We start from the raw sequence: 23,792 nt of genomic DNA, 5'->3' as shown, positions 1-23,792 counted from the left end.
ATTATCCAAATTGCTGGCGTACATTTTTTGCATACATTTTTTAAAGATGCTAACAATAAACATTCTATACCCTTTAAATCACTCAGCCATGGGGGAGTTATATATGTGTTTGCACACTCACTGCTGATCTTAAGCCTACTTTGAGGATACTGCTGAGTGATTTTCTATGAGTTGAGAGCCAGAAGTAATCATACATACAGGCTACTGTCAGTCAAATGGAATTATCAATGACAAACACAAATCTGCACACACCTTTAACGGGCAGCAGACTGATTTAAAAGAATAAATCAGCAGATGGCAGTCTTAACTTTCTAACCTTCGTGATTATGAGGACCTATTACTTTTAATCTAACTTCCATACAACCATGTCAGCATGTATATTTGTTTTACAACTTGCCTCAATAAGGCTCATGGAATTTTAATAAAGTACTGATTTATGTCATTTTATCACTATTGCCTGCAAAGAAATTTAAGCTAATCTGTCAACAATTTTGTCAATCATCTGACAGAATAATGGACCAGTTCTAAGCAATATATGACAATCTCAATAATCATAGTGTTCACATACAGGACTCCTACAATCTTCTCCCTAATACAAGAGTCTCTCATTTAAAGAACTGATTTTATCAGCTCACATCCTGAATAAAGCTAACAATCCCTCCACCTCTCCCCACCTCCAAACTTGGCATATCAGACCCATTTAATTAAGATGATATCTCTCCGAAATGAAATTTTCAGTAAGCATCCATCCATTGAGAAAGCTAAAGTGTGCAGTATATATCTAGGTTACTTTCTTTTTTTTTTTTCTAGGTTACTTTCTAATAGAGAACATTCTCTAACAAGTATACCAAGGAGGAAGAAAGGTTATTATTTAACAAGGAAAGATTGAAGATGACAAAGGAAAAACAACAACAACCTTATTAGTACCACTCAATCCTCCTTAAATTCTTCATTAAATAAAATCTAGATATGCAGGATTTAATACAGCTTAAAATAAGCATTTCCATGCACAGATCTGCATCCTGGACAACACACACTTTTTTCCACTAGAATTTAGAGACTAGAGTTCTGAATATTTGAGTAAAATTAATTACATTCATTCTTAAGAGCAGGCTATTTGAGCCTAGTTTGATGTCAGAACCACTCTTATTCTATATAATGCCAAAAATGAACATCCTCATGACCCTCTCCTCTAAATATATCACAGATACATTTTTCACTTGAGTATCTGCAAATAATGCTAACCAGATGTATTTTTTTTTCCTCCTGTCTATGAGCAGACGCTTTGCACAGATCCAATCTTTCTTTCCAAGGAAAGGTTCTAAGCCAAACAGTTCAACAGAGCTCAGAGTGAGCTAGGGATTAATGAGATTTTGTGTGCAAACAAATAAGTATGGTAAATTACATAAACGATCTGGACTTGAGCTTGTAGAGAATATTTTCAAAGAATTCCAAGTGGCGCCCAAAGGGATTAAAAAATTAATCTCCCTCCCAAAGGAAACCCTAAATTCTAATGTGAAAACATATACATGAAAGTCATTCCCTCTCCAAAGAGAACAAGTTCCTACAAAGCCGATGGGGGTGGGGAGAATTCTACAAGGGGTTGTTGCCTCTGATGCTGACAGCACTGTGCTCAGCCTCAACTTGGTGGCAACATTCCCTGCAAAAAAAAAATCTCTCTGCTTTTACTCAGTGCCTCTGAGCTAAGGGGAGGAAAGGAGAGAGAATGAGATTTGGAGCCAAAGATTTTCTTTTATTCACTTTTTTTTTTTTAACTTCAGATGACTCACTGGAAAAAAAGACTTATGAATGGTCTTCTTGGAAGAGACAAACACATCTGATATCTCTTTCAATTGAAACAAGTGCATAGAGGGTAAACTTACCTTCCAGTAACAGCCTGACTTCAATTTCACAGAGAAGAGGTTCATCTCTCTTCCCTAACTCTTTGAGAAAACCATCTATTTCTTAGCTGCCATCCTTTATTCAACCTCTACACCAGTGCCTAACTAAGTTTGTAAGAACAGAGTGACCACAAGCCCATGTTGGAACAAAAGCAGGATTTGGATTCCATGAAATATAAATATCAGGAAGAAGAAATGAAGGCTTTGTCTGTAGACTAATATTGCTAGTTACCAGCAAGAATGTAAAAAGGGAAACAAAACAACAAGAAAATAAAAAGAGAAAAACAGCTCTAGGTCTGACTGGACAGGCTACAAACTAATTTTCATAATGACGGAGTTAAGATCTGCTGCTGGAGAGATAAAATCACTAACTTCAGCAGCTGAGATATGCTTACTCACCTCGGTAGAGTCCAAAGAAGCCCTCATAACGTAAGACTTTCTTAAAACAGTCAAAGCTGTTTTTGTACATCAGCTCCCCAACAACAGAGCCAGTGCCACGCTGGTTTTGCATGCGGGTCTTCACCAAATCTATAGGATACACTGCAGTGGCTCCCACGGCTACAAATAAAACAGTTTTTAGACTTAAAGGAGAACGCAATTAAATGGAGGATCTTTAAGGACAACAAATCTCATCTTAAAGGACTAGAAAATAAAACACAAAAAAGAGACCATGTGTTATTTTTTCCTTTTCTCGTACATGCTAAAGGATGACAGGCTAGCAATTGAGATCCATAAATACAGCTGCTTCAGAGAACAACTGCAGTGGATTTTCAAGTCATCACCAACATCAGATAATCAAGACTTGATTTTCTGTAACAACATGAAACTGTTGTATGTAACATATTTCTTTATATTTTCCATTTGATGCCTAAATGCTATACCTTGTACCCCTTTAAAATAACCACATATGTACAAACAGGTAGCTTTAATTTTAAAACTTACTTTACTAAAGCATTTTGGTAAATTAATCTTAGCTATGAGCATAATATTGGAACTACATCTCAACATGACCCTATCCCTTTGTATAGAATTTGGTATTTAAAAAAAAGAAAAGGCCAGGTTTTAGAATTTCTCAGAGATTGAAAAATTTATAAAATGAATTAGTGTTATATTTTTCCACTGCTGAAAACCAAAACATGTTCTGCAACTTCTAAAACTGAAACCAAAAAGAAAAAAATAATAGTTTCATTGGTTCAGGCTTGTTTTGAAAAATCATAAGCATTTTAATCACACCTCCTAGATTCTACTCAACAAAGCAACTTCAGATTCTACACATTTTCTACAGAGAGATTTAAGCAAAAAAAAAAAAAAAAAAAAAAGTCTCTCAAATTTTGCCCAGGAGCCAGGAGGGGAGGTTCCTTTTAGCAAATAGCCGTAAGTCTAGATATTCTCAAGCAGTAAAAAGAGAGAGGAAAAAAACATAAGTAGAAATGCAAAGGTGAATCACCTTAGGAGGTTATTTTATTTCATAAGGTTCTGGGATTTGTATCCCAAATCTGGATTTCCTACCTGCCCTTGCCCCCAACACCATTAACACAGTATTATTCCATTTCTTCATATGGTTCTAACCAGGAAAATTAAGGTGAGTGCAGCACACATCCAGACTTTCCCTTTATTACAAAGGTTTTGTCCTGAAGACAGACTGGAGCCAGAGGGGCCATGGTTGTGCTATAAGTCCTATGATCACAGGTAAAAATAAAGAACACTTTGGAAAGCTCTGCAGTCAAGTCCTACAGCAACAATAAACTGCACCTTTGCTGATCTGTCTCAGTCTAGTGAGATATTACATTAATACAAGCTTGGAACAGCACACAGCTAGGTCACTCACCTCCAGCAACTGAGCCCAGAGTGAATCTATAAGCAGACTCGGCAATCTGGAGCCAGATAGGCCTGCCTAAACCGTGAGATTGCTGTGGAGAGGAAAACATGTAAAAAAAAAAAAAAAAAAAGGAAAAGTATAAGGCAAATTTAAAAAGCTACAATTCAGCTATTTTAAGATTTTAAAATAGATACCTTGATTAGCATTTAAAAACCACATCCAGCCAAATAGACACAGTTGCTTTTTTCTCTCCCATTTTTTTTTTACAAGCCTATTAATACCTGATTTGTCTGCTCCTATTGGGGAATACACTATCATTCCAGAGAAGTGACTTTTTTAGGCAAATAAATATTTAAGGTATAAAATCTTTTTCCCCTTTCTTTACTTTAGCCAACTTAAAAATTTTAAATATTTGTAAAATGTACAAAAACTACCTCGAGGGGCACCTGGGTGGCTCAATCGGTTAAGTGTCCAACTCTTGATTTCAGCTCAGGTCATGATCTCAGGGTCCTGAGACTGAGCCCCTGTGGGGCTCCATGGTCAGTGAAAGTCTGCTTGAGATTCTCCCTCTCTTTCTGCCCCTCTTCACCCTGCTTGCTCACTCACTGCACTCTCTCTCTAAAATAAAGACTTAAAAAAAAAAAACAAAACCCACAACTTGATTCCTAAGTCAGAGAGTACTGATCATAATCTACCTTCTCTAACAACAGAAAGTCATCACATTCCTAGGTCCATCAGTTACTGCATCAAGATCTAATGCAGCTGTTTGTGCTATCTTCCCATGCCTCACAGACATTACTTCTTTCATCAACAGCCTCTCATCTATTAGGGCTAGAGAAACCACATAACTAGGATTGTTAGAATTATATGTAAAGCAAAGCCAAGTGGTTCTCTTTGGGGCTAAAGTGAAAATCTTTAATAACTACTATTTCAACTGTTCAGAGCCTTGGCCCCTTATTTCTGGCTTTGCAGGCTCACCACTGCAGTTATCACTAATTAACTACAGTATTTCTGACCTATGTTACTAAGCATTTCCTCTCCCAGACCCATCTATTCTCCAGTTATACCTATGCAAAGAAAACACCTGAGGGGCTTAAAAAAAAATAAAACTCTGGGGCCTGGAGCTTATCTATTTTTTAAAGGTTTCAAATCATTATGCTGTGCAGTTAGGTTGAAAACTACCCATATTTATAGCTCTGACATAGAATCTGTGATGACAATGATGCAAAGGGAAAAAACCCTATTGTGACTCAGAAAGTCTTTCATAGGTATCCCACAGCATAGAGGATCTAAAATAATTGATCTATACTTGTCTTCCAGTCTTGTTCTGTAATATTTTCTTTATGAAGACAGCAGTTATGCTCTATAAACAATTTGAGATGAAAGAATAAAATATTTGGTTTATCATCAAGCAAACCTGAAAAATATTAACTTGGAATAAGCTTTTAAAAATAAACACAGCATAATAAAAAGCTTAGATACGCTCATTAGAATAATTTAATGGAGAGGGAATCCATGCCTAAAATCTAAAAGAAGGTAAAAAGCCAATCCACTCTGACTTGCTTTCATCTGTACAATTTCTTCAAAGCTGAATTAACCAAGCTAAATATGGCAAACCCAGATATTTACAAATAATTTGAGAAGCAGCCTACAGAAAAGTTTTATCTGCTTGTTTTGTAAATTCTGTACCACAATAAGCATGTTTACAGTTTTTAACCAAAGCATCTGATACCTAAATATTTAACATTTGATTTTTATCTCTATAGGCAGAAATCTTTTAAAAGTTCATTATGCTTGCCAGTACTGTGGTTCAATAAATTCTAGAGTAAAAAGGAAAATAAACAATGTTTGATGAAGAGTCAAAATGAAACACTTGGAAAACCCTTGGCAAAAAAAGAAATTGGTAGAATATCATTATTTCAAATAATATCAGTACATATTTTATAAATCTCAACTATCAAAATATACTAAATTTACTATAATCTAATTAGGTGAAAGTATACATCTATTACATACAAAACTGAATTTAGTTTGTGGAAGAAACCATTAAAAGGTGGAAAATTACAGAGTAGTACATTATCATGATCTTGTAGGAAATACATTTTTCCTATCAAGTTAGCTCAAGCAACTACAAAGCCATCCATTATGTTTAATTTACATGCTGTAACAAAAGTGAGCAATTAATAATTAGAAACTGATATTTTTATTTGAAATCTAATAATAGAACAGGATATTTTAACAAAATCTTGAGTATAAGCCTAATTTGATTCATTCATAGAACAGCAAAAAATGGGCCATTCAAAAAGATAATTACTTTTTGTTCTCTTTATCACTATAATAATAATAATTTTAGACTGTTTAGAGATTTACTATTTCCTAAAGGATGAAAGTACTTTACCAAGCACTCAAGACCTGTGCCCTAATGCAGCCCTCAGGGACCCAGATTTTTAATCTTCTGTAAATAAACTCCATTGTGAGACCATCAGAAGGATAGAAGTCTCCATCATTCTTTTAAGTGAACAGCTCCAACAACTGTTTAGGATCAAACACTCCTGCCAGGAAGATTTTAAGCACCTAATCTCAATATATAATTTCATTTATAAAGTCATATACATGTTCCATTGTACTACAGAAATCTAAATGACATATGCTTATTAAATTACATATAGTATGCCTTTTAAACATATACAAAAGTAGAAATTATAAAAGAATGAGATGAAGTAAAGTGATTTTTTTTAAGTTTTATTTTCATTTATTAATCCAAAAATCTTTTTGGTTATCACTTCAATGCATTACATTGACTATGCTTCAGTGAGTTTTTTAAAAATTGTTTGAACAAAGGGAAGCTAACCAGTTAATTCTGATACTCTGTTTCAAAGATAACAGTTGAAAACACAATGTGTATCTTCAAGGCAAAGATGTTTTTAACATCACATATTTTGAAGAAATTTAAGTAACAGCATTTTAGCTTAAATTTAAAAAACTTTAAAATCAATGTGGCTATTATGCTACCTTTTAAAAACAGGCAAATATGGGTTTTTTAAAAAGTTTTTATTTAAATTCCAGTTAGTTAACACACAGTATATTAGTTTCAGTAGTACAATATAGTGATTCAATACTTCCATACATCACCCGGTCCCCAACGCAAGTGTCCTCCTTAAAATCTATCACTTATTTCACCCATCCCCACACCCACCTCACCCCTGGTAACCATCAGTTTGTTCTATCCAGTTCAGAGTCTGTTTCTTGGATAGCAAATACATTTTTAATATGCACATAAAACTTTTTTCCAAAATGGAGTTTCTCAATCACAAAACTGTGAAAATAAGCCTCATTCTCATAGATTATTATTTTCAACCATATTCCTTTCAAAAGATGATGAATTAAATTCATAAAATAAAAAAATATATATATAAATAAATTCATAAAATAAAGGGCTATGATCCCCGATTAGAATCAAGTAACCACTAATTTTGATATGGAAAATCTCTCCTATGTTCAACGACATATATTTTCTTTACCCACCTTTCCTTTAAAGAATGTTTATAAGTCCTACAAAAGCCTATGAAAACTGGAAGATTATAGTGCACTCTAATTCTTAGTTAAGAACATCTCTATTAATACAAAACACCTAGACGCCTTTTGGTCTCTGCCCTTATTAAACAGCATTTTTTAAAGTACAATATATTTAAAAATAATAATAATAAAGTACAATATATGGTCAGTAAGGTTTTTTTAAACTTAGCACTGTAACTTATGGTTCACTTGTATTCAGGTATGTAAATTAATTTAATTAATGCTATGGATTTCACTTCATGAATATTCATAAGTAGAATGCTACTGTAGCTGTCATCCCTGTTAATGACTGTGTACTGAATTTTTAGCATTTAGGCTGAAAGAAAAATACTCAGCACTAAGAAGAAGATCGCCTACCGTGAGCAAATGGGCCAAAGGAAGAGGCACTCTTTCCCTTAAGGTTATGATTATGATCATGAAAGTGATATTTAACAAGATTAATTAAGTGTTTTTCAAAGCAAAATAAGAGTTGAGGATCTCGACTGATTTTTAATCTGCTCCCTAAGTATATGTGAATGATAGGAAATGACTGGAGACCTCATTTGGATAATAGAAAGTTCTTGCGCTTTTGTTATTGAATGTACCCCATTCTATAAATGAGAATTAGGTAAGGTGAGATCATGCCCGTGAACAAGTCAAACTACCTGTCCAAACCAAGCTACTTCAGGTTTTTATGCCAACCCAAAAAAGAGAACTGCCCCCTTCAAACTAGCACACTATTAATGGAGAGAAGAAAAGGAAGGAAAACCCAATCATTTTTATACTGAACATACAAGGGGAGAAGAAAAAGGCTAGATTTTAATATCTACTGAAATGTATTATTGGAATGGCAAAATAAGCATAGAGAAAATAAAACAAAATTCTTTGCCTGCAAATCACACCTGGATTTGAATTCAATATTCTTGGCCTTACAAAACAAGATTTAAGGGTCTATAGGTTTTTTGTTTTGTCTTTTAGATACCACATATAAAGAGAATCAAATGGTATTTGTCTTTTAACTTGTTTTTTTTTTTTTTTTGACTAACTTATTTCACTTAGCATAATACTCTCTAGGTCCATCCATGGTGACACAAATGGCAAGATCTCACTCTTTTTTTATGGCTGAATAATATTCGTGTGTGTGTGTGTGTGTGTGTGTGTGTGTGCGTGTGAGCATGTGTGTATACATACCACATCTTTCTTATCCATTCATCTACTGATGGACACTTGGGTTACTTCCATATCTTGGCTGTTGTATATAGTGGTTGCCAGAGGAAAGGTGGGGGGGATGGGCAAAAATAGATAAAGGGGATTAAGCAGTACAAACTTCCGGTTATAAAATAAATACATCACAGAGATGAAAAGTACAGCATAGGAAATATAGTCAGTGATATTTTAAGCTATGTTAGTAAACATATTAACACTGAAAAAAATCTCCTTTTGAAATATATATTTTATTTCAAAGCAAATTTTTATAACTGTACACTACAAAATGCAAAATTAAATTCACTATGCTCTTTAAATATTTCAATGCCTCGATGATTTAATAATTTTATTATATTTTATAAATCAGTGAGTTGGAGTAAATCTATTTTTTAAAGGATCTGAGAACATATAGGGGAAATATACTTTGATGACAGCAGGTAAGAATTTTTTTGCTTTTTTTTTTTTAAGGAAGCTAAACTGTAATGGGTTATAGATATATTTTAATCTGCAGGGAGCTTTATTCCATTCCAGGAAAATAAAGTATTAACATAAAATGTAGATATAAAAGCAATATTTTCTATCTTCAATCTACTTATCTTACTAAAAAGTACTTGTTTATTATGTAAAGTAGAACTGGAAATTCTAATTAGCTTCAGAGGCAGAATCATTCCATGGAGCTCAAGTAGAAGAAAATTTCCTACCAAAATCTCCCAGAGTGAACCACACTCACATGCCTGATCTTTCTCTAGCACATGTAGCTATTCATCTGTGGCAGCAATGAAGAAAAAAAAGAGTTGTGCTCTTCTGTGGCATGCCTATTTAGTTTTTTTCCTCTCTCCTTGTTTCTGGTCTTTTTCCTGTCTGCCCAAACCCCTTCAATGTCTCCTAGGGCACCATAGTCCCCTAAGGAATCATGTGGGACATAGACCTCATCTAGTAGAGCAGGGAAGTAACAGGAGGACAGGCAGTAGCCCTCCTAACCCTCCTCCACACACAAAGCCATGTGACCATCACTACAAACGAAGCTTCCTCCAAGTGCTACAGAAGTTAAGAGTTTCAATTTAAAACAAGACTTAAAAAAAAAACCCAAAACCTGTTCCATTCTATAATTTTTTTTCCATTCTACTCTTCCACAAAGTATCATGGGGTTTATTTTCCCATTAAAATAGTATTTTTGAAATCAGAAATGAGACTGTATTAACTTTGTGGGACTCAGAAGCTACTGTTTAAATCATTCTTTAAGAAAAAATGATAATATTTTATTAAAAATGCAATAATAGTCAAAGTTTTCTTTCTGGTTCATTAATTACATAGTGTTCCTGTGTTATAATCTATAAAGCACAATCTCAGTGAAAGATTTACTTCATTAGAAGAATGTTTTGTATTTTAAAAACCCTATAAATATCAGTCTAATGATTTAAAAGGAACTTAACACTAATATTTAAATGTCACTATACAAATGAAAGGCAAATACTGCTAGTTCTAGGGAGAAGGAAGTCAAGCCCATGTATGTTTGCTCTCTTATTTTCCTTATCTTAATAGCTAAAATTAAAAAAAAAAAAAACATAAATTTAGTCCTCCATAAAAATACTTCATGAGGGCAGGGATAACAGTTCTATAAAGGTAATCTGTGAGCTAAGTAGAGCTTCTTTCTTGAAAGTAGTCTTTAATTTTCATAGCATTCAGAAGCTCTAAGCTGTCATGTACATAGGATTCCAGCATTTCTGAAGGTGGTTTCTACCTCCTACCTGTCTCTGGAGCTCTGCCAAGTTGTAAGGTAAGGCCCCCTCAGCCAACGGTGCTATTCTCTCAATATCTGCCAAAGTCAAGCGCCTTCAGGCAAAAATAGGAGAAAGGAAAATTGTTAGACACCAACACTCTCATACCAAGATCATATTTCTTCAGGAAAAAAAAAAAAGGATCGGAGAAAAGAACTGTGCTTTAAAAGTAGTTTTTCCCTATTCACACAGATCATGAAGATAAATAAAGGCCTAAGTTCCCACAACAAAAAGCAAAGACCTCAGAAAAAATATGTAGAGTGCACAAAGTTAATAATACTCTATGATAGATAATAAAAATAAAAAACTAATTTTTACCAGAAGTATCGACTTTGACAGTTAATTCGTACTAACCATATCCCTTTAGTGTACATATTTAATGCACAGGCACAAAGTACTTTGAGAAGGATAAACGCACAAAAGTGATCAATATTGGTGGTCTTTATTTATTTTTTTTTTATTTTTATTTTTTTATGATAGTCACAGAGAGAGAGAGAGGAGCAGAGACACAGGCAGAGAGAGAAGCAGGCTCCATGCACCGGGAGCCCGACGTGGGACTCGATCCCGGGTCTCCAGGATCACGCCCTGGGCCAAAGGCAGGCGCCAAACCGCTGCGCCACCCAGGGATCCCAATATTGGTGGTCTTTAAAGAAAGGCACAAAAGGTAGAAGAGAGAGTTTTTACAGCACCCTCTTTTTAAGCTCCAAGTTTCAAAACATGCACTACTGTTTTCAAAAAATTTATTTAAAAATCAATACATTCCATGAACAAGGTAGATCACTTCAGATCCAGTTTTGAGAAGCACTTTTTTGAAACTGTTTATTTCATGAAGGAAGGCTCAGAATCTTTACTAAAAATATGAATTCTACATGGATGAGACAAGGCCTGATACTTCATGTCAGTCACCAGAGATAGGCTGGTACGTTTAGTGTCACCTCCAGTCCAACAATTCATTATGTAGCATGAAGGCAATAAATCACCCAGGTGTGGGGGGTTTGGGGGGCTCAGTTGGTTAAGTGTCTACCTTCAGCTCAAGTCATGATCCTGGGGTCCTGGGATTGAGCCCTGCATCGGACTTCCTGCTCAGTGAGGAGTCTGCTTCTTCCTCTCCCTCTGTCCTTCCCCCTCTGCTTGTGCATGCTCTCTCTCTCGCACGCTAATAAATAAAATCTTTAAAAATTTTTTTAAAAAATCACCCATGTATACTCAGCTTCTACTAGTCCTCAGGTCCAGGTATTCCTATACTTAACTACTAAAGGCATCTAAAAAATCTTACCACTTAATAAAGCATAAGTCCTCATTACACAAACCCTGCCAGAGATAAAGGTTTTTCTTTTCGATTTGCAAAAGAACTTTGCAAATTAAAAACTCTCAAAATGCTTTGTTTTTTTTAATGTATAAAATGGAGGCATAAAACATCTGAGCTTGTCCATGATGCTAACTATGATAATAATGTCACAGGCATATTTCACGAAAACGATACCAACACAAAATGACATTTACCATTCAGTAAAATGACCATTTACAATGAACCAAAAAGATAAGGCTCCTGAACATGTAGTTCAGTTTATTTGATAAATTTAGGCAAATTTTCACAAGTATCTTACATTTAATCCAGTACAGTTGAAATCCATTTTTCCCATCCTTCTCTTTCTTCTTACTCCCTGACTCACTGTTTTCTTCCTTCCCCCATTTCCCTCTCTCAGGCCCCGTAAGCCTTTGCTCTTTCCTTTTACCTCCCTTTCTCCATCTCTTCCCTCTCCTCCTCTTGCTCTCTCTCCCTTTCCCTCTATCCATCTCCCCAACCTAAAAGTCTGTTTTCCTCTGTCTCTCCCTCCTTCCTTGTTACTCATATTGCCTATCTCTCGGAATTTGCAGACTGAATTAACTACTATTAAAATGAACAGAAAGCATACCCCTGCTTCACATGTTAAACTAACTGTCCTAAAATAAATATCATAAAGAATTATTAGAATAGTTACCCTGTAGCATTATATAAGTCGGCAAGTTGGTAGAGGATATCAATTTCTAGTGGAGTGACCTGTCCATAGCGTATGGCACTCTGGGCAAATTCCTCTAAAAGAAAAAGAAAGTATTTAAAAATCTTAGCAGATTCTTCATATGCTTCTACTTTAACCAAGCATAATCTGAAAGCTAAAGACATCTTAGTATTATTTTAAAAATCTAAAACTGAATTTAAATACTTAAGTTCAACTATGAAATTCTGAAAGTTGGCTAAAGATAAAATGTTAACATCACAAACAGCAAAAACAGATACTTTAATTTCAAAGATAAAACAATCTCTTCAGAATCCTCTCTCTTATCTTGTATATTTGCTTTGATCTCCACCGTTACAAGATAAAAAAGAACTGGTTATTCTCCAATCACCTAAAACACCCTGTTACAATATAGCAAAAAGAGTAGGTGTGCCCATCTTTCTGTGGCAACTCTTTCTTAGAACATACAAGCTGCTGCCACACTGCCACTGACCAGTTTGACAGATTGGGCCAAGGTTCTTTTCAAAACTGTCAAAGCCACTTTTCCATTCCTGACCCCAGCATCCCATTAATTACACCTGGATTTTTAGAGACCATTATGGCTCAAGTGAAGCATGCACATATAACATATTTTCTAGATCTGGCTTCAGAGCAGTAAACTTAGATCAACTTCATGCCCTAGATAAAGAAAAGTGAAGGGCAGCCCTGGTGGCTCAGCAGTTTAGTGCAGCCTACAGCCCAGGGTGTGATCCTGGAGACCCAGGATCGAGTCCCATGTCAGGCTCCCTGCATGCAGCCTGCTTCTCTCTCTCTCTCTCTCTCTGTGTGTGTGTATCTCTCATGAATAAATAAATAAAAACTTCAAAAAAAAAAAAAAAGAAAAATGAAAATGTAGATTGAAATCAATATGTATTTTTAAACTCTTACCCTTTGTGACTTCAACATCTTTCCTTGTGCCAGCTAGAGTGCTATATATCTTACGGACAAGCTCCATGTTATTCAGTAAGGAGTTAAATGCATTGAAGTAGGAGAAGCTAACCTGATGTGAGATACTTCCTCCAGCTGCCTAGGAAATGACAACACGAAAAGTTTAAAAAGCAAATGAAAACAAAACAAAAAAAAACATGTTTAAAGACACTACACTTTTCTCAAAAGAAGATCCAAAAGAGTCTTCATTATTAAAGTGATTAACAACCAGTCCATAAATATAGAGAAAGTATCGTACTGAAACACTCAGTGCATTTCACGCCCTCAGGGAGGTCTATGTAATTTAGGTTTTAAGGAAGAAAGCAACATCTGGAAGTTGGACTTCACGGTTCATCTACCTATAAGGTCAGAAACAACAAATACAATTATCACAGATCAAAAACAATGGTTATTTAAACAGGATTTTCAAGATCCTCAACTATGGAACTCTTGCTAGTCCAGGATAATTCAAACATCAGTGTACAACATAAGGAGTAGTTTTTAAACTCGCTTTTATTCTTATATACATACACAAAAAAACTTTACATTGTAAGACTATTTCACTGTAGCAACTCTCCTTATCTTTTTTTTTTTTTTTTTTAAGGCCACTGTTATAATTAAGATATTTAACTTCTGTGCTGGGCTCTGAACCTGCATCGTCAAAGATACAACTATCAAAAACTCCAAAAAATGTAGAGAAATCTAGGGAGGATTCATTCACCATAAAGTACATCTTTAGTGGAACAGGGCAGAAGAGGCTTTCTCATGCCTGGGGAGTAATGAGGGGCAATGTGGCCTTCATTACCCTGGCAGGGTGAGGAGATAAGTTCTCCCTCTCCCACCAGCTGGATATAAATTCAAAAGAGAATTTTTTTCATAGTTTTTAAAAGCCTAAATTCTAGGCCAGGAGTCAGAGGAACCCATATGATTGAAAACATTCTCTATTAAAAACTCAAAGAAATACTTATGGAAATACCAGCGTGACCTTAATCATAAAGGTCCACTAAGAATAGTGTAGGTAATGATGGGCAAATGCACCCATCCCTCACACACATGCCTTAACCCAAATATAGATGAATGTATATTAGCCTGAATTTGGATGCCAGTGACCCAAAAGCAGAACTCAAATTATTTAATACATTCCTTCAGGGACTGAAATGCCATTTGGTAAGCTGAAGCTATAATAAGTCTACGTAAGCCAATTGGAAAAGATTAAATGGGTCCCCTCACTCCAAGGCACTGAGTGAGTCCTTTTCTCCAGGATTTTCTTTCAGTCTGCCCCCCCCCCCTTTTCTTTCCTTCCTTCTCTCATTTTTTGGCTGGGGTATGAGGTAAGGGTTCAGGGAGTGGGAGATGGGTGTCAAGGAGGTGAAATGTGTAGGACAAAGTGACATGCTCCATGTTCAAATTCACTGAAGAAAAAGAACAGAAGTTGATCTTTCTACCCCAGTCTAAATCAGGGATAATGATCTTCAGCTGAAACAACAAAAGCACTCATTGGCTTCCCTCCATTGAAAACAAGCAGCAATCAAAAACTTATACATAAGTACAATGCATGAACAAGAAAACTGGTAAGTGAGGAAAGTTTCACCACTCTTTGTGAGGAAGTGAATGACATCAGTTTGCTATTGGTCCAGATGATTACTTTGTAGAGATTAGCAGTTTGACAGAACAAAAAAAAAAAAAAAAAAAAAAAAAAACCGTCTGGTCCATGCAGACTGAATGCACAGGTGAAGGGGCAGAGAGAGGAGGGAGCCACAGAGGCTGATGCCCACATATTTCCTCCATACCTTCTGCCACGGCCATGGTTATTAAAACAGTGTAGAGGCCAGTGATGATTCCTCTAGCAAACAGCACCCTGCAGGCAACAAAGGAAGGAGCCATCTTTATAGCAAGGCTTTGGGAGCCTAGTGGGATGGAAAGAGGCCAAGGTGAAGGCAGTAATGTCTGGGCAAGGTACTGCCCACTGGGAAAAGGTAATTATACACCCTTGTCTATAAACCCTGTTTTCTTTAGTTGGACTCTATAAATGGAAATAAATAATTTGAAAATATAGGACAGCAAGACGGTGGCTCTGAAAAAGCTATGATAAGGGGAAAGACTATTCACCATCACCCCCACTTCCCTTACACAAACCTATTTACCTTCTACATCCAAACATAAAGTTAGAATAGTTGAGAGTCAGATGGGTCCAAGGAGGCAAGCCAGGATCCAATAGTTCAAAATTTTTAAGGAAACAGAAAATGAAATACTTGCTTTCTACTTACTGAAACTAAGTTCTCCTCCACAAAGGGAGTAAGCATGTGAGATCGAATGGTAACCATGATGTCACTGAAATCCAGACCGGAAATCACACCACTTTTGCTTTTGTCTTTCAGTGCAAAGGCTTGTCTTGCATGTTCCAATTGTAGCTCCTGGAGAGAAAAGTTAGAAACAGGACATTAGATTGGTCAAAGCACATTGCAACTGCATTTTTTGAAAAGAAAGGACAGATATTCTTCCCATAAGTGTACTTACTACAGAAATGAACACTGCACAGCTCTGAATTTACAATTAAAACTTTTTGATTTCTCTTAAAAGGAACATGTTTTCCTGAAAATGTACTACACAGTATTCATCAGGAAGAACAAAGCCCAGCATGGAAATAAGGAAAAAAGGAGGAGAAAAAAAACCCTTTATTTACTTGAAAAGTTTCCAGCACTGAAAACAGTTCTTAATTTTTAAAATGTATTCTCTTCTGCTTGAAGGCATTTTTATCCAAGAGTAATTTCTGAATTAAAAGTTTAGATTCAGGATGCCTGGGCAGCTCAACGGTTGAGCGACTGCCTTGGGCACAGGTCACAATTCTGGGGTCCTGGGATTGAGTCCCGCATTGGGCTCCCTGTAGGGAAACTGCTTCTCCCTCTGCCTGTGTCTCCACCTCTCTCTGTGTGTCTCTCATGAATAAATAAAATCTTTAAAAAAAAAAAAAAAGGGCAAGCTATGTTCAATATGCTCTAGATGTCAGTTGTAATATTTAATGTTATTTAAAACTTAATTCTTATTTTCTTTTAAGGGACAGCTTTTCTACATGTGGGTGCTCAAATGAAATCTGAGGAATGCATTCTTTGACCACAACGAAACTCGCACACAAGAAAGTGCCTGCCTCCTCCTCTAAAAGAAGCAATACATTTGCTCATAATCTCTTTCTCAAACAAAGCAAGTTTTTAAAATATTTTTTCTTAGGTTGGCAGGCTAGAGACAAGTATATCAAACCTACTAAATCTTTCAGTAGCTGTAACTTTAAAAAATTAAACTATAACACTGAGGAAAACATCTAAAAACTTTAACATCATCAAAAATTTAACTATTTGGATTTTCTTGAAAAGAGCAACAGGAGTGGAAAAACTGAAACTCAACTGGTAAATATGAAAGACAAAGAGTACAAATAAACACCCAGCATGATTTAACAAAGTTTTCTCTTCCCCTTCTACTTTTTTAAAATTTCAACTCTATCAAGATAAAATTAACAAAATCATAAAGTGTGCAACATGGGACACACTGGGAAAGATTAAGTAACACATCCATCACCTCACATAATTACCTTTTTGTATGAGAACACTCAAGTTCCACTCTTAGTAAATTTCAATCATACGGGGGTGCCGGGGGGTATATAGTCAGTTAAACATCCAACTTTTTTTTTTTAAGATTTCATTTATTTATTCACGAGAGACACAGAGAGAAAGGCAGAGACACAGGCAGAGGGAGAAGCAGGCTCCTCATGGGGAACCGATGTGGGACTCAATCCCAGGACCCCAGGATCACGACCTGAGCCGAAGGCAGATGCCCGACCACTGAGTCACCCAGATGTCCCAAGCGTCCAACCCTTGATTTAGGCTCAAGTTGTGATCTCTGGGTCCTGAGATTGAGCCCTGCATCTGGCTCTGCTCTGAGCAAAGAGTCTAAGATTCTCTTCTCCCTCTGCCCCATGCTTTCTCTAAAATAAACAAAATCTTTAAAATTTTTTTCAATTATAAAATACAGAATTATTAACCATAGTCACCATGATACACAGTACATCCTCAGACTTTACTTGTTATAACTGAAAGTTTGTACCCTTTTTCCAGCTTCTCCTGCTTTCTCTCACTACCACCCCACCCCCAATCCAGCCTCTGGTAACTACAATCCTACCTTGTGTTTCTATGTGTCCAACTTTTTTTTAAAGATTCTACATAGAAGTGATACTTTGTAATATGTCTTTCTCTGACTTATTTCACTTAGTATAATACCTTCCAAATTCATCTAAGTTGCCACACATGACAGGACTTCCTTTTTTTAGAGTGAATAATATTCGTGCGTGTGTGCGCACACCCATACACATTTCCTTTATCCACTCATCTGCTAATGAACACTAAGGTTCCTATACCTTGGCTATTGTGATAATGCTACAATAAACATGAGAGTACAACTATCTCTTTGAAATAGTGATTTTTGTTTCCTTTGGATACATACCCAGAAGTGGGATTGCTGGATCATAAGGTGGTTCTATTTTTAATTTCTTCATGAACCTCCATACTGTTTTCCATAGTGGCTGTACCAGTTTACATTCCCACCAACAATGTACAAGGGTTCCCTTTTCTCCACATCCTTGCCAGCATGTGTTGTCTCTGGTCTTTTTGATGGCATCCTAACAAATATGAAGTAACATCTTGTGGTTTTAATTTGCATTTCCCTGGTGATTAGTGAGGTTGAGCAACTTCTCATATACCTCCTAGCCATTTGTATGCCTTCTTTGGGAAAATGTCTATTCAGGCCCCTTGCCCATTTTTAATTCCTGTTCGAACGATTTCTTTCTACATTTTGGAAAAAATGTCATTCAAGTCCCTTGCCCATTTTTATTTTTATGTATGTATGTATGTACGTTACTGAGTTGTAAAAGTTCCTCGTATATTTTGGCTATTAATCCCTTATTAGATATGTGGTTTGCAAACGGCTGGCCTTTTCATTTTGTTGATGGATTTCTTTACCATGAAGCTTTTCACATTGGTGTAGTCCTACTTATTTATTTTTGCTTTTGCTGCCTTTGCTTTTGGTGTCAAGTTCAAAAAATCATTGCCAAGACTGAAGTCAAGAAGCTTACCCACTTTCTTCTAAGAGTTTAAAGTTTCAGGTCCTACACTCAAGTTTTTAATCCATTTTGAGTTGCTTTCATGAATGGTGTAAGATCTGAGTTCAGTTTCATTCTTTTGCATGTGGATCCAGCTTTCTCAACACTTTTTATTGAAAACACTACCCTTCCTCCATTGTATATTCTTAACTCTTTTGTCAGAAATTTATTAACCATATATGCATAGGTTTATTTCTGGGCTATTTTGTTCCATTGATCTATATGTTTGTTTTTGACAACACCGCTGTTTTGAGTACTATACTTCATAATATAGTTTGAACTCAGAAAGTGTGTTGTCTCCAGCTTTGTTCTTCTCAAAATTGCTTTGACTATTTGGGTTTTTTTGTGGTTCCATACAAATCTTAGGACTGTTTTTCTATTTCTGTGAAAAGTGCCATTGGAATTTTTATAGTGACTGTGTTGAATCCATAGGTCGCTTTGGGTAATGTGGACATTTTAACAATATTAATTCTTCAAATAAGTGGACACAATTATTTTTCCATTTGTGTCTTCATCTTTTTTCATCAATGTCTTACAGTTTTTAGTGACCAGATTTTCTACTTTCTTGGTTAAATTTATTCATAGGTATTTGATTCTTTTTGATGTTCTACAAATAGGACTGTTTTCTTAATTTCTCTTTCCAACAGTTCATTGCCAATGTACGAAATGCCATTGTCTTTGTATATTGATTTTGTACTCTGAAACTTTCCTGAAGTCATTTATTAGTTCTAATAGTTTTTGGTGTGTGTGTGGAGCAGGAGGGGAATGTACATTCTTTTAGGGTTTTCTATATATAATATCATGTCATCTGCAAAAAGGGACAATTTTATTTCTTCCCTCCTAATCTGGATGTCTTTTATTTCTTTTTCTTGACTAATTGCTCTGGCTAAAACTTGGCAGTACTTTTTTGAATAAAAGTGGTAAGAGTTGGCACCCCTGTCTTTTCCTGATCATAGAGTAAAAACATTCAGCTTTTTACTGTTGAGCATAATGTGAACTATGGGCTTGTCATAATTTGCCTTTATGATGTTGAGGTATGTTCCATCTATACCTAATTTTCTAAACATTTTTATCATGAAAGGATACTGAATTTTGTAAAATGCTTTTTACATTTACAAATGTAATTATAAATGTAATGTAAATGCTTTTACATTTACATTTACAATCTAGCGAGATCATATGATTTTTATTCTCCATCTTGTTAATGTAGTATATCACATTTAATGATTTGCATATGATGAATCATCCTTGCATTCCAGCAATAAATATGACAGTTCATGATGTAAGCTCCTTTTAATGTACTATTAAATTCAGTTTACTAATATTTTGTTGAGGCTCTTTGTGTATATCTTCATCAGGAATACTGACCTGTAATTTTCTTTTCTTGAAGTGTCCTCATCAGGATTAACACTGGTCTTGTAAAGTGCATTTGGAAGAAGTATACCCTCCTCTTCTATTTTTTGGAAATTTGAGAAACATTGGTATTAACTCTTCTTTAGATGTTTGGTAGTATTACCAGGGAAGCCATCAGGTCCTATACTTTTCTTTGTGGGGAGGTTTTTAACTACTGATTTAATCTCTTTACTAATAATTGGTCTGTTTAGATTTTTTTTATTTCTTCATGATTCAGAATTGGTAGGGTGTATGTTTTTAGAAATTTATCCATTTCTGTTAGGTTATCTCATTTGTTGGCATATAAATGTTCACAGTGGTTTCTTATGATCCTTAGTATTTCTGTTATCAATAGTAATGTCTATTTCTAAGTCTTTTTTCCTCAGTCTAAACATCTGTCAATTTTGTTTAGCTTAAAAAAAAATACAGCTTAGTTTCATTGATCTTTTCTACTGTCTCCCTTGTCATTATATGTCATTTATTTCTGCTTTGACTTTTGTTATTTTCTTTTTTCTGACTTTGGCTTTGGTTTATTCTTCTCTTTCTAGTTCCTTGAGATATAAAGGAAGGTTGAGCTCTTTATTTTTTCTTAATGTATGGGTTAATTACTATAAACTTCCCTCTTAGAATTGCTTTTGCTGCATCACATACATTTTAGTATGTTGTGTTTTCATTTTCATTTGTCTCAAGATTTTTTTTACTTTTCTTTTGATTTATTCTAAGATCCATTAATTATTCAGGTGTACGTTGTATAATCTCCACATATTTGTGAATTCTGTACTCTTCCACTTAATTCATTCTCCCTACTCACTCCATCTTCCTATCACCTCTGCTCTAACCATATCACCTTTCAAATGAAGCAGGAATTTTAGGTCTTCATTTCAACCTTAAAATGTGATTGAAAGAATTCTCTACAGAAAGGATATTCCTAAGCAGCATCAGAAACAGACACGACACAGGTCCACTCTGTATCTTATATATGTTTTCCTTCATTCCTTTTTCATGGTTTTTGTCATTTCTTTGTCTTCTCCATATATAGGTCACAGCCTCTCAGAAATATCCAGTGGCAACCATGGACATAATAAAGTCTTACTAATGACATTCAGTACTGAAGAAAATGTGGACCTTTATATTAAAGACAGCAGAATACTCATTGCAAGAATAATGCTAGAAGAATAGATTTTATTTTTTTTTTTAGGTTAACAGAGAACTCCTATGTATCTTTTAAAGATACACAGTGAAAATCATAGATGAAACTATAGAATGTACGGGATTGGCTTCCAAATGATTCAGGAAGGAGCACAGTGGAATACAGACAAAAATAGAATATAGACAAAAATAAGAGTGGTCAACAGTTACTAACTGGTAAGATGGTTGATGGGTACACGGAAGTTCATTAAACTCTTCTATTTTTAAATATATTTGAAGTCTTTCAAAATAAAAAGTTTAAAAATTAACATAAAGGATTCAAATGAGAAGCAAAAAAACAAAGGGGAAAAAGGAAGCTTCATATCTAAAGTTCTAAGGCTTATGTAATATAGTTAATATATCAGGGTAGAATTAGATATTGCAAAATATATTCAGTAAATGCAAGGGAATCAAAGACAAGAGTAAACCATCTTTGGAGAAATCTTAAAAAACAGGAGTTGGAAGAACATTTCCTTTTTCTTCTTTCAAGATTTTATTTATTTTTTATTTTATTTATTTATGAGAGACACATAGAGAGAGGCAGAGATACAGGCAGAGGGAGAAGCAGGCTCCCTGCAGGAGGCCCTATGTGGGATGCAAATTACAATCTGAGCCAAAGGCAGACACTCAACCACTGAGCCACCCAGGCATCCATCAAGATTTTATTTAAACTCAAGTTTGTTCACATATAGTGTAGTATTAGTTTCAGGGGTCATTTTCTTTTTTAAATAAATATCTCTCAAATAAATAATATTTTAAACTTTTCCAGTTTGAGCACTTTACAATGTCAGTCAGGTAAGCAGCACTAACTGTGCAAGTGTTTGAACAAGCACTGTGGGGGCACCTAGGTGGGTTAAGAGGCTGCCTTCAGCCCCAGGTCAAGTTCCTGGGATCCTGGGATCAAGTCCCCTGTTGGGCTCTCTGCTCAGCAGGGGAGTCTGCTTCTCACTCTGCCCCTCCCCCCCCAACTCATGCTCATTCACTCTGTTTCAAATAAATAAAATCTTTAAAAAAAAAAAAAAGCACTAGGTTCTACAAATACCTAGACCGATAAAGTTTTCAAACTGTGATCCTGCTCATGAAGAGAAACAATACCCTAGACTTATTAAAAATAAAATAGGGATCCCTGCGTGGCGCAGCGGTTTGGCGCCTGCCTTTGGCCCAGGGCGCGATCCTGGAGACCCGGGATCGAATCCCACGTCGGGCTCCCGGTGGATGGAGCCTGCTTCTCCCTCTGCCTGTGTCTCTGCCTCTCTCTCTCTCTCTGTGTGACTATCATAAATAAATAAAAATTTTTAAAAAATAAATAAAAAATAAAATAGATAGATACTCTGAAAAGATACCTATCTGAAAAGATACTCTAATAAATACAAGAAGTTCTGCTTTCAGATTTCAAGGTGGATAGGTGAACTGAAGGAAAAGGTAAAAAAAAAAAGGAAGTTATGCTAAAGCTAAAATTCATTTCATCTAATTATGAAATAAAAACAACTAAGCTTCAGAAACTGGCATTGAGGGCAGCCCCAGTGGCGAAGCAGTTTTGCGCCGCCTGCAGCCTGGGGCGTGACCCTGGAGACTGGGATCGAGTCCCACATCGGGCTCCCTGCATGGAGCCTGCTTCTTCCTCTGCCTGTGTCTCTGCCTCTCTCTCTGTGTTTCTATGAATGAATAAGTAAAATCTTAAAAAAAAAAAAAAAAAAGAAAGAAACTGGCATTGAATGAGAATGACCTAGTACATGTAACTGCTGTCTTCTAAAACTCCACTCTTCACTAAAATCACAGTAAAGAAACTAAAAGCAAAACAGACATTCAACAACAAAGAGAACAGAAAAGGAGATAGCAATTACATTTTAAGCTTAGAGAGCAGAAAGGCAAGTGACAACTGACTTAGCCAACTCAAGAAAACTGGACATGGAAAAAGCCAAAAAACAATCCAATGTGCATGACAGAACTCCCAAACCACTCAGGAATTGGCTACATTAGTACCTTGGAACTGAAAATGAAGGTGAAACTACAAATAGGAGGCTTAGATGGAAATCTGTTTAAAATGCAATTAGTTACCTGCATTGCTTCACCATAGCCAGATTATGCCCTTTCCCACTCCACCAGAAGGCTAGAGGTCACTGACTAGAGAATGTAATAGACGATTCTCTGGACTAGGGGAGACTAGGCATAGTTAAAAGAAGGTAATTCTTTTTTTTTTTCTTTAAAGATTTTATTTATTCATAAGAGACACACATACAGAGAGAAAGAGAGAGGCAGAGACACAGGCAAGGGAGAAGCAGGCTCTATGCAGGGAGCCCAATGTGGGACTCGATCCTGGGCCTCCTGGATCACGCCCTGGGCATAAGGCTGTGCTAAACCGCTGAGCCACCCGGGCTGCCCTGAAAGGAGGTAATTCAGTGGAAGTCCATCTCTACACTGAATGTTGAGACCACCAACCCTCTTGTCTTATTCAGCAACCAGAATGTCAAAAGCCAGATCTAATAATTCCAGGTAGGAGGCCAGATGATTATCCTCTTGTTCCCCAATGCAAAAGGAAAGATCTGAACATACAGACATTAGAGAGTGCCCAGTATGACAGTCCAGTCAGCAAACTTTACAATAAGGTCTAGAGTTAAGAAGTAGTATCATGAACTTGAAGCTCCCAAAAAGCCTCACTTTTAAATATTAGCAGACAAGCAATGATGATCAGATATGTGTAAAGCCAATAACATGAACAACAGAAACCCAAACAAAGAAAAAGAAATAAACTTGGAGGGAGTCCTGGGTGGCTCAGCGGTTTAGCACCTGCTTTCAGCCCAGGGAGTGATCCTGGAGACGCGGGATCAAGTCCCACGTCGGGCT

The 23,792-nt window shown here is 35.9% G+C and overlaps 1 protein-coding gene across 4 annotated transcripts in view; it reads right to left on the bottom strand.

Annotated features, from left to right (window-relative positions):
• The window catches only part of SLC25A12 (solute carrier family 25 member 12), a 195,311-nt gene that overhangs the window by 29,233 nt on the left and 142,286 nt on the right, over positions 1–23,792 (bottom strand). For all 4 annotated transcript variants that reach the window (XM_055307971.1, XM_055307972.1, XM_055307970.1 and 1 more), the window contains 6 exons: positions 15,490–15,636; positions 13,184–13,322; positions 12,242–12,335; positions 10,230–10,314; positions 3,730–3,811; positions 2,301–2,459 (listed from right to left, as the gene is read on the bottom strand). In XM_055307971.1, coding sequence (XP_055163946.1) covers positions 2,301–2,459; positions 3,730–3,811; positions 10,230–10,314; positions 12,242–12,335; positions 13,184–13,322; positions 15,490–15,636 — 706 coding nt within the window. The remainder of the gene's footprint in view (positions 1–2,300; positions 2,460–3,729; positions 3,812–10,229; positions 10,315–12,241; positions 12,336–13,183; positions 13,323–15,489; positions 15,637–23,792) is intronic.

This window comes from Nyctereutes procyonoides, unplaced genomic scaffold, assembly GCF_905146905.1.
Source record: "Nyctereutes procyonoides isolate TBG_1078 unplaced genomic scaffold, NYPRO_anot_genome, whole genome shotgun sequence".
NCBI classification, from domain to species: Eukaryota; Metazoa; Chordata; class Mammalia; order Carnivora; family Canidae; genus Nyctereutes; species Nyctereutes procyonoides.
The sequence above is the reverse complement of the archived record's forward strand: the minus strand, read 5'-3'. Positions and strand labels throughout refer to the sequence as shown.